The sequence below is a fragment of the Mastigoproctus giganteus genome, chromosome 13 (assembly GCF_048544385.1).
Source record: "Mastigoproctus giganteus isolate SK-2022 chromosome 13, ASM4854438v1, whole genome shotgun sequence".
Classification (NCBI taxonomy): Eukaryota; Metazoa; Arthropoda; class Arachnida; order Uropygi; family Thelyphonidae; genus Mastigoproctus; species Mastigoproctus giganteus.
The window spans coordinates 40,126,536-40,139,702 of record NC_143587.1 but is presented as its reverse complement, the minus strand read 5'-3'; the positions used below and the strand labels follow the sequence as shown (position 1 = coordinate 40,139,702).

General features: G+C 37.5%; 1 protein-coding gene across 1 annotated transcript in view; it reads left to right on the top strand.

The window, feature by feature from the left end:
• LOC150075984 (aldo-keto reductase 1B-like) overlaps positions 1-13,167 on the top strand; it is an 81,283-nt gene that overhangs the window by 49,693 nt on the left and 18,423 nt on the right. Inside the window, exons 5-6 of the mRNA XM_090387226.1 lie at positions 6,806-6,922; positions 7,094-7,200. Of these exons, the coding sequence (XP_090243352.1) occupies positions 6,806-6,922; positions 7,094-7,200 (224 nt within the window). The remainder of the gene's footprint in view (positions 1-6,805; positions 6,923-7,093; positions 7,201-13,167) is intronic.

Genomic DNA, 13,167 nt, shown 5'->3' with positions numbered 1-13,167 from the left:
TCTACAAGTTGTTCACAATGGTCATTACAAACAGATTAGAAAGAATACTTGATGAGAATCAACCGAAAGAGCAAGTTAGCTTTAGGACAGGATTCTCAACTATGGATCACCTTCACATAATATCACAGCTAATGGAGAAAGCAAATGAATATAAAACGCCATTATGCCTGGAATTTGTGGATTATGAAAAGGCATTTGACTCCATACAGCATAAGGCAATGTTTCGGGCACTGGAAAGACAAGGCATAGATACCCCATATATTATGATTTTGAAGAAAATATATGAGAGTGCTACCTCCTTTATCAGACTAGACAAAGACAGTGGGAAATTTAAAATCGAGAAAGGAATTTGACAAGGAGACACAATATCTCCGAATCTGTTTACTGCTGCCCTTGAGGAAACTTTCAGAAGATTAGACTGGTCGCAGAAAGGAGTCAATGTGAACGGAGAGTACCTAAACCATTTACGATTTGCAGATGACATTGTGGTCATAAGCCACGATCCCAAAGAATTAGAGGAAAATCTTAATCAGTTATGCACATTTAGTAAGGATTTTGGACTAAAGATGAATATGGCTTAAACAAAAGTAATGATAAACAAGTATGCCATAGAAAGGGATATAATGATTGAAGGGGTGGTAATTGAAAAGGTGGATTTATATACTTATCTAGGACAAGTCATCAGTTGTACTAATGATAAATGACTGGAAGTCAAGAGAAGAATAAATTTTGGATGGATAGTATTCAGGAAATATAGTCACATACTGAAGAGCATCCCAGTTTGTCTGAAACGTAAAATAATGAACCAATGTATACTCCCCACCATGACTTATGGAAGTGAAACTTGGGCACTCACCAAAAGAATGGAAGAGAAGCTGAGAACTACACAGCAAGAATGGAACGAATTATACTGGGAATCAGACTGTTAGATAAGAAGAGAAACACGTGGATTAGGCAGCAAACTCAAGTAAAGGACATTCTTATCAAAACTAAAGAACTAAAATGGTCTTGGGCAGGACACATAGCTCGAAGACATGATGACAGATGGACTAAGAAAATAACAGAATGGTACCCAAGAGGAGCCAGAAGAAAACCCTGGAAGACAAAGGTGGAGATGGATAGATGAAATTCGTGAGTTTTTGGGTAGTAAATGGATGGCCAGCTACACGGATGACAAGCTACTGTGTAGTCATTGGTTGGCATTATGATGTGTATTTATGAGTAAAGAATGGTGCATAATAGTTTTGTGATGAACGATAAACAGGTAATAGCAGCGATGAATCTTTTGAAGATGGAAGAAATTTGTAAGGAAAATAAAACATTAGTTCATTTTTTGATGAAAACTAATGAAAGTTTCGTTCCGTTGATTTTTATGTTCTTCATTGTTTTTTTCTCATTATTAAAAGCAGATTTTTGGAGTTCATGAGTGTTTTTACTATATTGTTGATTTAGGTATGATTACAACCTGACCTTTTTTCACCACTAGGGCATATTATTGAACAAGAAAATAAAAATACAGTCATAAAAAATTTATTTTTTTATGAATGTACTGTATTTCTAAATATGACTGTGATTCTAAAGAAAGAAGGTTATGTTACTCTCTCCACTTCGGGAGGGGTTCAAGCTCCCATGGGATTCAAGTGGAGGTGATCTGATCTGTTTTTTTCACCATTATGGAAAGCATTCGTTAGGGCATATGCGATTAGGGCAAGTTACCACATTAGTGATTTTGAGTGCTACTAAACCGATGTTATCATGTGTTGTATTTATGCACCAATCAGCACATTGTTTGCCACGCCTACCTGGCCTCCGTAGCCGAGTGGGCAGGAGCGGGAGTGCAGTAGCACACGCTCTTTGAGTAGACCGGGGTTCAAGCCCCTGACTGCTGAATACGGTCGATCTGCCAACCCGCACTGGACCAGCGTGGCAGATTATGGTCCATTTCCCTCAGCATGAATTGTTGAGGAGGCTTCCACCCTGCAGTGGGTTGATAATGGCTGCACTTTACTTTTTTTTTTACCTGTCAATCAATATATCGTTCTCAACTTTGCTCCAGATCGATAACACCTACCGTCTGTTTAACCAGCGAGCAGTGTTAGAGTGCCCTATCGGGAAACTAATTTTCTGCATAAGTTATCCAACTTTTCTCATCTTTCTCATGTTGGCTTTCTTTACCTTCGCCAAAGCCCTCTTTAAACTTGGCAAACCATTAAAGCCTTCAAATGACACATAGCATCTTCTCTTAAAGTTGTTTTTAATTTCCTGGGTTTGTGTTGTATTTTTTTCAAATTTGTAACAAAATTTGATGCAAATTTGCTACTCAGTAAAATTGCTCATTTTAAAATGTGATGAAACACAAAACACTTTCTATTCAGTCTTCCCTGATTCAGAGACTGGCTACTGATAATCAGGTTATTCGTGCATTACTATGTTTAGATTAGTCCAACCATGTTTTAGCAAGTCACGACTCCTTATGACACTGCAGTTTCAAGATACAGCCACTCCCTGACTTACGTAAGGGATGAGTTCCACAGAACTATACGTAAGTGGGAATTTCCCCCATGTTTGTGCAGCACTCGCAACTGTGCTCAATTGATTGGATTAAAAAAAAGAAAATATTGTTCGACACGAACATGTAAATAGAATTATTTATTGTATTTATTCAATTTTTTATCTCATGCACAGGAAAAATTAAAAAAGTGCAATTTCAAAATTATAAAATTACAGAAAAAGAGAGGAGACAGGCATAACATTAGTAAGTTTTACGTCTCGAGCATCGTTGCCAGAATCAGCGTCTTCAGCTGATAAGTAAGCCGCTGCAGAGGTTGCGGGCTGTGGAGATTTAGAAGGGGTCGGCCGCTCAACCTTACGAAAGAACATATTAATGGATGATTTTTTCTTTTCATCATAGATTTCTTTGTAGCAAGCAAGCATATCATTCACCCCTCTGTTAACTTTTAAGAATCGTTCACTGTCAAGATCCATCTTCTTAAACCTCGCCATTGCCGATGCAATTTCACAAAATGCCATTGCCATCTCTCTGGTGATGAAGCATCTCAGCTCCTCATTTGGTTCATCTTGAGCTTCGTCAGCATTATCTTCTTTCACTATCACTGCCTGCAAGTCAATAAGTTCTTCGTTATATAATTCCTTCTCTTCTTCCTCTATTAACTCCTCCACATCTTTGGCATCAACCTCCAACTGAAGTAGCTCTGCAACCGTTACAATCTTATCTGTAACCTCTTCATATGATTCGTCTTTTTCAAATCCTTCGAAGTCTTTTAATTCCCATGGATATATTTTCTTCCATGCACCATTTAAACAACTTTTAGTAATTTCCACCCAAGCCTTATTAATGTTTAAGATGGCATGGTAAATATTGTACGATTTCCAAAAGTCTCTTAACGTAAAATTTTTTTCACCATTTACAGCAGACAGTAAGTAAGTAAGTAAGGTGCAGCCATTATCAACCCACTGCAGGGTGGAAGCCTCCTCAACAATTCATGCTGAGGGAAATGGACCATAATCTGCCACGCTGGTCCAGTGCGTGTTGGCAGATCGACTGTATTCAGCAGTCAGGGGCTTGAACCCCGGTCTACTCAAAGAGCGTGTGCTACTGCACTCCCACTCCTGCCCACTCGGCTATGGACACTAACAGACAATACAGCAGACAATGCCTGAGCAAATGTTGTGCGTAAATAGTATGCTTTTAAATTCGAAATAACACCCTGATCCATAGATTGGATGAGTGAAGTCGTGTTTGGAGGTAGAAATATGACTCTGATGTTCGAATTGAAAACATCTAGATGCGTAGGATGCCCAGGAGCATTATTTAATAGAAGCAAAATCAGAAAGGAACGTCGTTGTCTTTACAATATTTTTCAACTTCACGAATGAAGCAGCATTTAAACCAATGTTGTTATCTATGCTCTCTGGTTCGATTGGAAATGCACAGGTCGGGTGGCTTTATTGATGCCCTTAAATGTACGGGGATTTCTAGAATGATACACAAGCAGTGGTTTTAATCTGTAATCTCTCGCTGCATTAGCCTCAAGCAAGAGCATGACCCTGTCGTTTGAAGCCTCGAAACCTGGCATTGTTTTTTCCTCTTTGACAATGTATGCTCGATCTGGCATTTTTTTCCAATACAGAGCAGTCTTGTCAATGTTAAAAATTTGCTGCGTTGAATTAAAAATTTTTTCCAACACATCACAAAATTTCTCTGCAGCTACAGAATCAGCACTGACAACTTCACTGCATACCTTAACGTTGTGGAAACCAGCATGATCCTTGAACCTATTAAACCACCCATTGCTTGCTTGCCACGAACTTGGCTTGGGGTTTGCTGTACTTATCCCTAATAATTTCATAAATACTTCTTGCTTTTGCTTGAATGGCCATTGGACTCGGGGGCACTTGCTTCTGAATCTTATTTATCATCCATATTATTAATAGCTTTTCTATCTTTGATATATAGCACCTGAATACTGTTTTGTGATCACTCTTGATCTTAAATGCATTGATCCTTTAACATGTTCTTTTATACACGCACTGTCCTTTGAAATAGCATTCACTGTCGAAGCAGTGAGACTTAATTCCTTCCGACCGGGCTAGCCGGGTGGGTAAAGTGCCTGCCTGGCAACCCAAAGGTCGTGGGTTTGAATCCCACCTCGGGCTTGGATCAGAGTACTGCAAAAATCTTGGGAGGTGCATTATGGCCATAGAAACTGATGCGGCAACAACTAACTAAAAAAAAAAAAAAAAAAACAAACTTAATTCCCATGCAATAGATGACAAACTTTGTTCGGTTTCATACTACTTAATTAATCATCTTCATTTCTAAATCAATTTTGCTTTGTTTCCCAGCACTTCTAGCACTTGCACTTTCTGTTGGTCCCTTTACCTTCACCATTGTAATAAGTAAATAGGAATGAAGAGAAGATTCTTCAAATTTGTTTTTTATATGATTGAAGATTTCAGTGAAGGGGAACACACTTCACCATAATAACGTAAAACACAATTCCAGTTATCGGTATTATCGCAAATGCAATAAGATCGAGTTTACTACCTGTTTATAATAGATTGCGCTAACAGAAAAGCCCAATAAACCGGAAAGTGCAAATTGTTTTTATTGTTTTTTGATAGTGACCTCCTGAAATGTGTTTTAAAAAAAAATCAGAAAAGCGTTTAAAATTGATTCTTATACCAGAACATATGATTATGATGAAAGTGTAGTGCAATTTCCATTATAAATATGACCTTTTAGAGCAGTTTTTTTCAACCGGGGTGCTGCAACAACATTCTTGGGGTGCCGTGTAATTTGGGTTTAAGTTACTTAAAGTTATTATTATTTTATTTTATTTTTATTTGTATATTTATTTCATTATAAAAAGGTGTGCACTATCCATTGTACCGTATCTTTTTAATTTCCATAATTGATCTTTATTTAGTACCTCTATATAAAGAATAAAATTATTATATAGGTATATATTAAAAGGTCAAAAACCATTGTGTTAGGTATTTCTTTTGGCCTAGGGGTGCTGTGAAAAAATTACTAGGACACTAAGGGTGCCGTGAACCAAGAAAGTTTGGGAACTTCTGTTTTAGAGAGGTAAATAGCTTAGTTATATAGCGAATTTTCAAATTCCAAAGACTTGGAACGAATTACAAAAAAAAAAAAAAAAAAACCCCATTGTGTTATTGGGTTCACATTACAATATTTTCACAATACCTCCATTTATTCCTACAGATGCAAAATACGTTTCTTTTTTTTTTTTTTTTTTTCAGTTTGCACCAGCTGGCAAAAACTTACGTAAAGTCGAATTTGCATAAGTCGAGTATTACGTAAGTCAGGGAGTTCCTATACGGTCAGTCCCCAAACTTTTTAATCACATCCTTTAGAGATAGGGAGGTCATAATCCCACTATATAAGGCAATTGTAAAACCACATTTGGAATACTGTGTTCAAGTATGGAGATCTTATCTGAAAAAAAAAATTGAGCTTCATGAATGGGTCTAAAGATGGGCAATCACATGGTGAGATTGGCAAAAGGTTAACTGTATGAAGGAAAACTGATTATGTGGACTAAAGAGCTTGGCAAACAAGCACCTCAGAGGTGACCTGATTGAGGTTTATAAGGCTTTGAGAGAAATGAATGAAGTGAATTGAAGTGAATGAAAGTGGAATTTTCACTGTTCTAAAGAATTCCAGAACTAGGGCCATAAATTGAAATTACAGGGAAGAGGTTTAGACTAGATTGTGGGAAGTTTTCTTATAGCCAGCAAGTCATTGATTGCCAGAACAGGTTGCCTTCACAGGTAGTTGAGGCTGACAATTTCAATAAATTCAAAGGTCTACAGGATAGTTACCAATGTGAGGAGGGAAGCACATAATTTTTTTTTCTTATCTGTTTGTTTGTTTTTTTTTAATGGCCTGTGCAGCAAAAGCCTGTGGCTTCCTTGTAATATGGTGAATACCGTTACTATTACTATCCCACGTATATAGATATTTTCCTTTATTATATTTTATTTTAATACTCGAAAACTGCTCTGTTTGCTCAGGAGTAAAAAAAAAAAATTGGAAATTATTTTCAACTTTTTCTGCTGAAAAGTTCAAGAAAGTTCAAGTAATTTTACATTGAATAGGTTAAAGATTATCAGGCACACCTACTTATGGATTATATGTTAATTTATCAATTCTTCAAGAATGTAGTTTTCATAAGAGTTTCAATCCCATTTGAAGTTGTTTTTTTTTTACCTTGTTTTTTTTTTTTTTTTTTTTTTTTTTTTTTTCTGTTTGATTTAGGGCATGGAAGATTGCATGAAAGCAGGAATGGTGCATTCAATTGGGCTTTGTAATTTTAATAGCCAACAAATAGAGCGTATTTTGCGTATAGCAGAAATTAATCCTGTAATGAACCAGGTAAAACTTTGTTAGTAACTCAAGAGAACTTATTTTAATTATGCTCCCCAATTATATTAAATTATTTTTTTTTTGTGTGTGTCTGTGTTTCAATTTGTTTTTAAATTTTTTTGATAGCTCTATAATAGCTTTTATGTTTTTTGAAACGTTATGCCCTTTTATAATTCATAGATAGAATGTCATCCCTATCTCACCCAGAAGAAATTAATTGATTTCTGTAGGGATCATAATATTGATATCACTGCTCGCTCTCCCTTTGGAGCTCCAATTACTAAAGAGTAAGTTATGATATAAATTTTTATGTTGTAATATATTTCATAATTATAACTTTAATTCTTTGCTGACGAAATCAAGAATTTTCATTCGATACAAAGACCAGAAACCAGATTTTTACTAGCTGGTTAAGCTTATCAAGAAATGGTCTTGCTATACATATGTACAGCATGACCAGTCTTGTATATACACTGACATCCAGAAATTAAGTTAAATCATAATATGCACTTTTTTTTTAAATGTAATTACGTAAAATTTACACAAAATGAAATTTCCTGATGTAATTTAACATATATAAATCCAAATGTGACATCAGATTAGGGGTGTAATTGTTTGTAAAAGTTGAAAACTATACAGAAATGCTTTTAAATATCATTTTATAGATGACTTACAGTTCTCTATAAAGTAATTTAAAAATTATTAAATATCAATTTTTAATGACTTTATAGAGAACTTTCAAAAATATAATCACACTCAAAATTGTAAAAAAAATCAAATTTTTTTTGAAAAATCATAAAAATGAAATTAAACTCATAAAAATCATAAAAATTAAATTAGAAAATTAAACAATAATAAAACTCCATTGTTACTTATATTTTTCTTTACAATAATATCCTATTTGTTTATATATATATTATTTGATTCAGTAACAATGAAATTTCATTATTTTTAATTTTTTTATTATTTTTTATGATTTTTGCATGAAAAAACATGAGAGAGTAGCAATTCTATTCATTGCCTGCAAAGGTATACTCAGTGGCATCGTCGACATGTGTCATCGGACATTCCGGGCTCCTTGCTGATGTATTTTCTGTAGTTCCTGGTGTGGATTACCTGGTCTTGGATGGCAAACATGAATCCTTCAGTCTCGGGGAAGAGCGTCCCACTCATAAGACATGCATTGGAAGCAATTTTATCTGTGATCTTAATAGAGGTCATCGTAGTGTTTGCCATGGAGTGTCTTCTTTGCCCATTGTCTAGCTTTGTTTGTGCCTCCTGGTTGGGAGGGACTCCTCACTTAGGTTGAATGGGGTATACTGCTTGTCTGTCTTCCTTATGGCCTGCTGGAGTGCTGCTGTGTGTTTCTAAAAGTAATCCTTCAGGTTAGCAATTGCTGTCTTCTATTGCTCAATGAGGTCTATCAGGCCCCTTCCTCCTTCTTTCCAGGCAATTATCAGTCTCTCAATGGCTGATTTCAGGTGGTGTTGGTGGCTCTTAGTCATCATTGTCCTTGTCATGATATCCTCCAGCTTGGTGTTAGTCCAATCTATGATCCCGAAGGAGTATGTTAGCACTGGGACTGCATAGATGTTCATGGCTTTAACTGTGTTCCCTCTGTTCAGCTTTGCTTTCAGCAGGCTTCTGAGTCTCTAATGATATTTTTTGGTCAGATAGGCCTTAATTTCCTTGTGCTGTAACTGCTGAGCCTGCATCATCCCCAAGTATTTGTAGGCTTCTCCCTCTGCCATGGCTTCGATCTCTTTACCAGTCTGCAGCTGGTAGTTTCGGTTGACTAATTTTCCCTGGTGCAATCCGTGGTTCTTGCATTTGTCTAGACCAAATTCCATCCTAATATCATTGCTGAATTCTTCGGTGATCTGGAGTAGTTGCTGGAGCTACTTCTCAGTTCCTGCATACAGCTTGATGTGGGTGAGGGTGTACAGGTTCTTCCTTCCTTCTTTGAGGTTATATTTGTACTTTCTACTGTTGGGCATGGTGGATAGTGGATTAAGTACTGGACAGAACCACAATGGTCTCAGGGCATCACTGAAAGATTCCTCTCCTGATTGGGATTGGCCTGGTTGTGATGTTTTCGACCTTAATGGTGGTACTCCATTTCATCATCATTTCTCCTAGGAGGTTTGTCACTATCAGATTGACATTAGATGTTCAGTGCCTCTATTAGCCAGAGGCACAAAGTTGAAGGCCTTGCGGTAATCGATGTAGGCTGTATACATGTTGCAGCACTTCTTGTAGGCTTGCTCCATACCCACAGCATCTACGGTTAATTGCTCCTTGCATCCTTTGCTCAGCCACTTGCATCCTTTCTGCTGTTCAGCCATTATGTTCTGGCTCTCCAAGTGGTCTGATGTCTTCCTGGTTATGCAGCTGGTTAGGATCTTGTACATTGTTGGGAGACAGGTGATCGGCCTATATTTTGCCAGGTTTCTTGTATCTTCGTTTTTAGGCTTCAGATATGTGATTCCTTGAGTGAGAAACTTTGGGATTGTCTCTGGGTGCTTTATCATTCAGGTGATCTGCTCTGCCAGGTGCTTGCATGTGCAAGTGAGCTTCTTGTACGAGTAGTTGTGGACATTATCTATTCCTGGAGTTCACCAGTTGCGAGAGTTCTTGATCATCTTTTTCACTTCTTCCTGAATCTCCCACTCTTCCATTTCTTTACATTCTTAGTTTTCTTGCGTTCCAGTTCTATCCAGGGTGCTCGGCTGTTGTGTCTTACTTCCCTGCTCCATATGTTTCCCCAGAACTCCTCAATCACCATCTGATTGGGTGGTCCATTTCCTTGTTTGGTGTCTTCTCCAAGACTCCTGTAGAAGCCTCTTTGGTCCTCATCGAAAATTCAGTTGTTTATTTTCCTCTGGGAGCTCTCTTTATATCAGCATAGTCTCTTGCTGAGTGCAAGGAGGTTCTGTTTCACTGTGTCCAAGTACTCTCCTATTCTCTGATTTTTTTGTCTCATGTGGACGCTGTCTCTCTTGAGGATGCTCTTCACTTTTCCAATTAATTTCTTACTCCTATTGCCCCATTGGTACTGGGTCAATTGGCCTATCTTGACTCTTAATTCTTCTATCTTCTGCTGAAGTCTTCTTTCCCAAGCTGGCGGTTCCTTCTGTTTTCGGTTCTTCTGCTGCTGGTCTCTCGTTTCTCTTGCATTAATCCTAGTGGCTGCTACAGCAGCACAATACAAGGCTATGTGGATGGCCTCCAGTGTTGCACAATTGTTGTAATGTTGTATTGAGGTAATGTGGTATTATTTACTGATTGAGGCCGTCTGCGACTCTCCACAAGGTTCTATTCAGCTTCTGCTTCGGAATCACGAGTCTTTGTGGGGTCCATTCTTTCAAATTTTTTGGCGCACAAATAGCCTTAGATGCTGATGCGCCATAAAAATCCTAATAACCAACCAACCAATCTTTCAAATTCTGTTAGGGCCTTCTTCCATTCTGGATATCATGATCTCGTCTCTTTCCACTTCAGTTACTATAGGTTGTATTTCTTCCCTCTCTTCCTCCTCTGGTTCAGTGGTGGTATGTTCTTCCTCCTCTGGTTCCATATTCTTTATCCTTTGTAGTTGATCGCTCACGTCCGTCCTGCTTGATTTTTTTCCAAGATTGTAGGAGCTATCAGGATCTTCGTGATGATGGTTGGTATGTAGTCTCGCCCTGTAAGTTGTCATGTCGGTTTCCAGCTTCATTTTTTTGTAGTATGCTTGCATGATGTATGTATTCATTTCGGTGCTCTTATTATTATTATTAGCCATATGGTGCAAGGAAGCCTGAGGATTAAACTGCACCAGCCAAAAAAAAGAAAATTCTGAATTACGCCGAGAGCAAGAGAGAGAAAGAGAGTGAGAAAGAGAGAGAGAGAGAGAGAGAGAGAGAGAGAGAAAAAATAAGAGTCAGAGGTAGAAAGGAATCACTAAGAAGGAGAAGAATGATGATATCCAGCTCAAGACCCCTAGGTGTGCCAAGACCATACTCACCATATGTGAGTCTCTGGGTTTATATTCCAGCAATCAACCACTTGCTAACCAATGGCAAATTTCCGCAATTCTATTCTGCAACTGTCTTTCCTCAGTTTGAATTCATGCCTCCTTGAGTGCATACGCGAGTAGCCTTGTGCAGGCGAAGTTTTTACTGCTCCTGGAAATAGAGAAGTTTATTCTGTTTTATTAGCTTAAATTGGCATATTAAATTATTTTCTAGAGTAGCTTTATATTCCTAGTTACGATACTTAGTTTAAAGTTTAACTTAAAGATTTTGTAGGTTATTACTTAGTATCGGCAGTGGTGGATTTCTGCACAGGCGCACGAGGCACGCGCCCGGGGCCTTTTAAATCAAGGGGGGGCCTCAAATCTCAGGTCTCAAAAAAAAATTTTTAATTGTTTCATTCTAAATTTTTACACTCATCTTTATTACTGTTACTGAATAAAACTATAATTTAATATAAGAATTTAGTAAACTCTTATGCGAATATCCCTACATATTATATAAAATATCTATGCGAACTAAGTGAATCTGAAGTAGAATACATATTATCATTAATGCTTAAATTAAACACTTCCAGTTTTTTCCTAGTGGAGGTAATTCCACGAGTGAAGAACCCTGTGATGATATTGCTCAAGAAACGATATTAGATTTGTTCGCGGAGGCAGTTCAAAACTATTCGCAAATAATTGGGAACCAATAAGCAAGCGCAGTAGTCTTTTAAAGTCTCTGAAATCACTACTGCACTGGCTCACGTGTAACGGAGCATCGTCTTTTTTAATAGCTTTCAGAACTAACGTTTCACTCATGAATCTCACGAAAATATTTAGGGGGGGGGCCTCAAAATTGAATTGCACCTGGGGTCTCTCAAGTGCTAAATCTGCCACTGAATATCAGTAAGGGTATCCCATCCGGGTGTTACAAGTTTTGCAGCTCTGCTGAACGGAAAGTTTTTTAGCCATATTTAGCCACTTTATTGACCAATTGTTATATTATATTATTTTCTATAAGTAGCTTATAGACCTAGTCAAGATCCTTGGTTTATTCTGAATTGTGACAGCGAGATTTTGGAAATTAATTTAATACTTAAGTGTCCATAGATTTGCCGTTCGTAACTTGCTGCCATTGTTATACGATACAACATTATATCCCGAACTAGATAGCATTAGCTTAAAATAGTATAATATATTATATAATATTGTCAATTAATCAGTAAAATCTATTAATCTTGTTAAACTTCATTGTCAATTAAATTGTACTTTTTAACTAAATATATAATGACTTAGATTTTACAAGCGTACCATAATTAATTAATACATAACTTGATACAAAAGTTATATAAACGGAACTCGTAGATAATACCCGATACTGAAAAATATATATATATATATAGTGTTATAACTGTGTTGGGATACAAGTTTAGGGTTATAATTTTGTACTGAAATTGAAATTTTAGTGAAATTAAATCGAAATCATGACTTAGACCAAAGCAGCAAAGCAAAAGGCTCCAGCTAATGGGAGTGCTATGGCTCAGGGGAGAACTGTGAGGGACAGTTGCCTTCAGAATCACAGCCTTTTAAAATGATCTGCTTGCTTGATTTTTGTGGAACAATCGTGTACGGGACATGATATTGCCATGGGGGATGTTCTTGTGTGTGTGCGCGATGTAAGGATGGGGGTGGATGCCCTCGAAGGATCTAAATTGAGGGGCCCATCATGCTCTCAGCTGCCCACATCAATGCCAGAGCTTTCACTTGATCATCACGCAACACATCACCAACCCCCAAGGCAGAATGTGCTGATCCCACTGGAACTAGTAGTTGTTGGTGACTCTATTCTCAGGGAAACTGGAAAACATGGTATGTAAAAAGGATAGGTGGAACAGGACCAGGGTATGTCTGCCAGGGGCAAAGGTTGATGACAATGTTGTAGAGCGAATATCATCTTTTAAGGGCACAAAAGGTGATATTGTTGTACAATTTGGCACTAATGATATTAAGAGCAGGAGACTGGCGGAATTACTTAAGTACAGGTCACTGTTGAAAAAAAAGCCTTGATTTAGGGTTGAATTTGAAAGTGTCTGCAATTCTGCCCAGACATGATAGGAGGGAGTATATGATGAGAGCCTTGCCGATCAATTCAGCCCTGGAAAAACTGTGCAGGGCCCAAGGGGTAGAATTTTTTTCAGCATGGTCTGTACGTGTTAACAGGAGAGACTGCTTCTATAGGGATGGGATACACTTA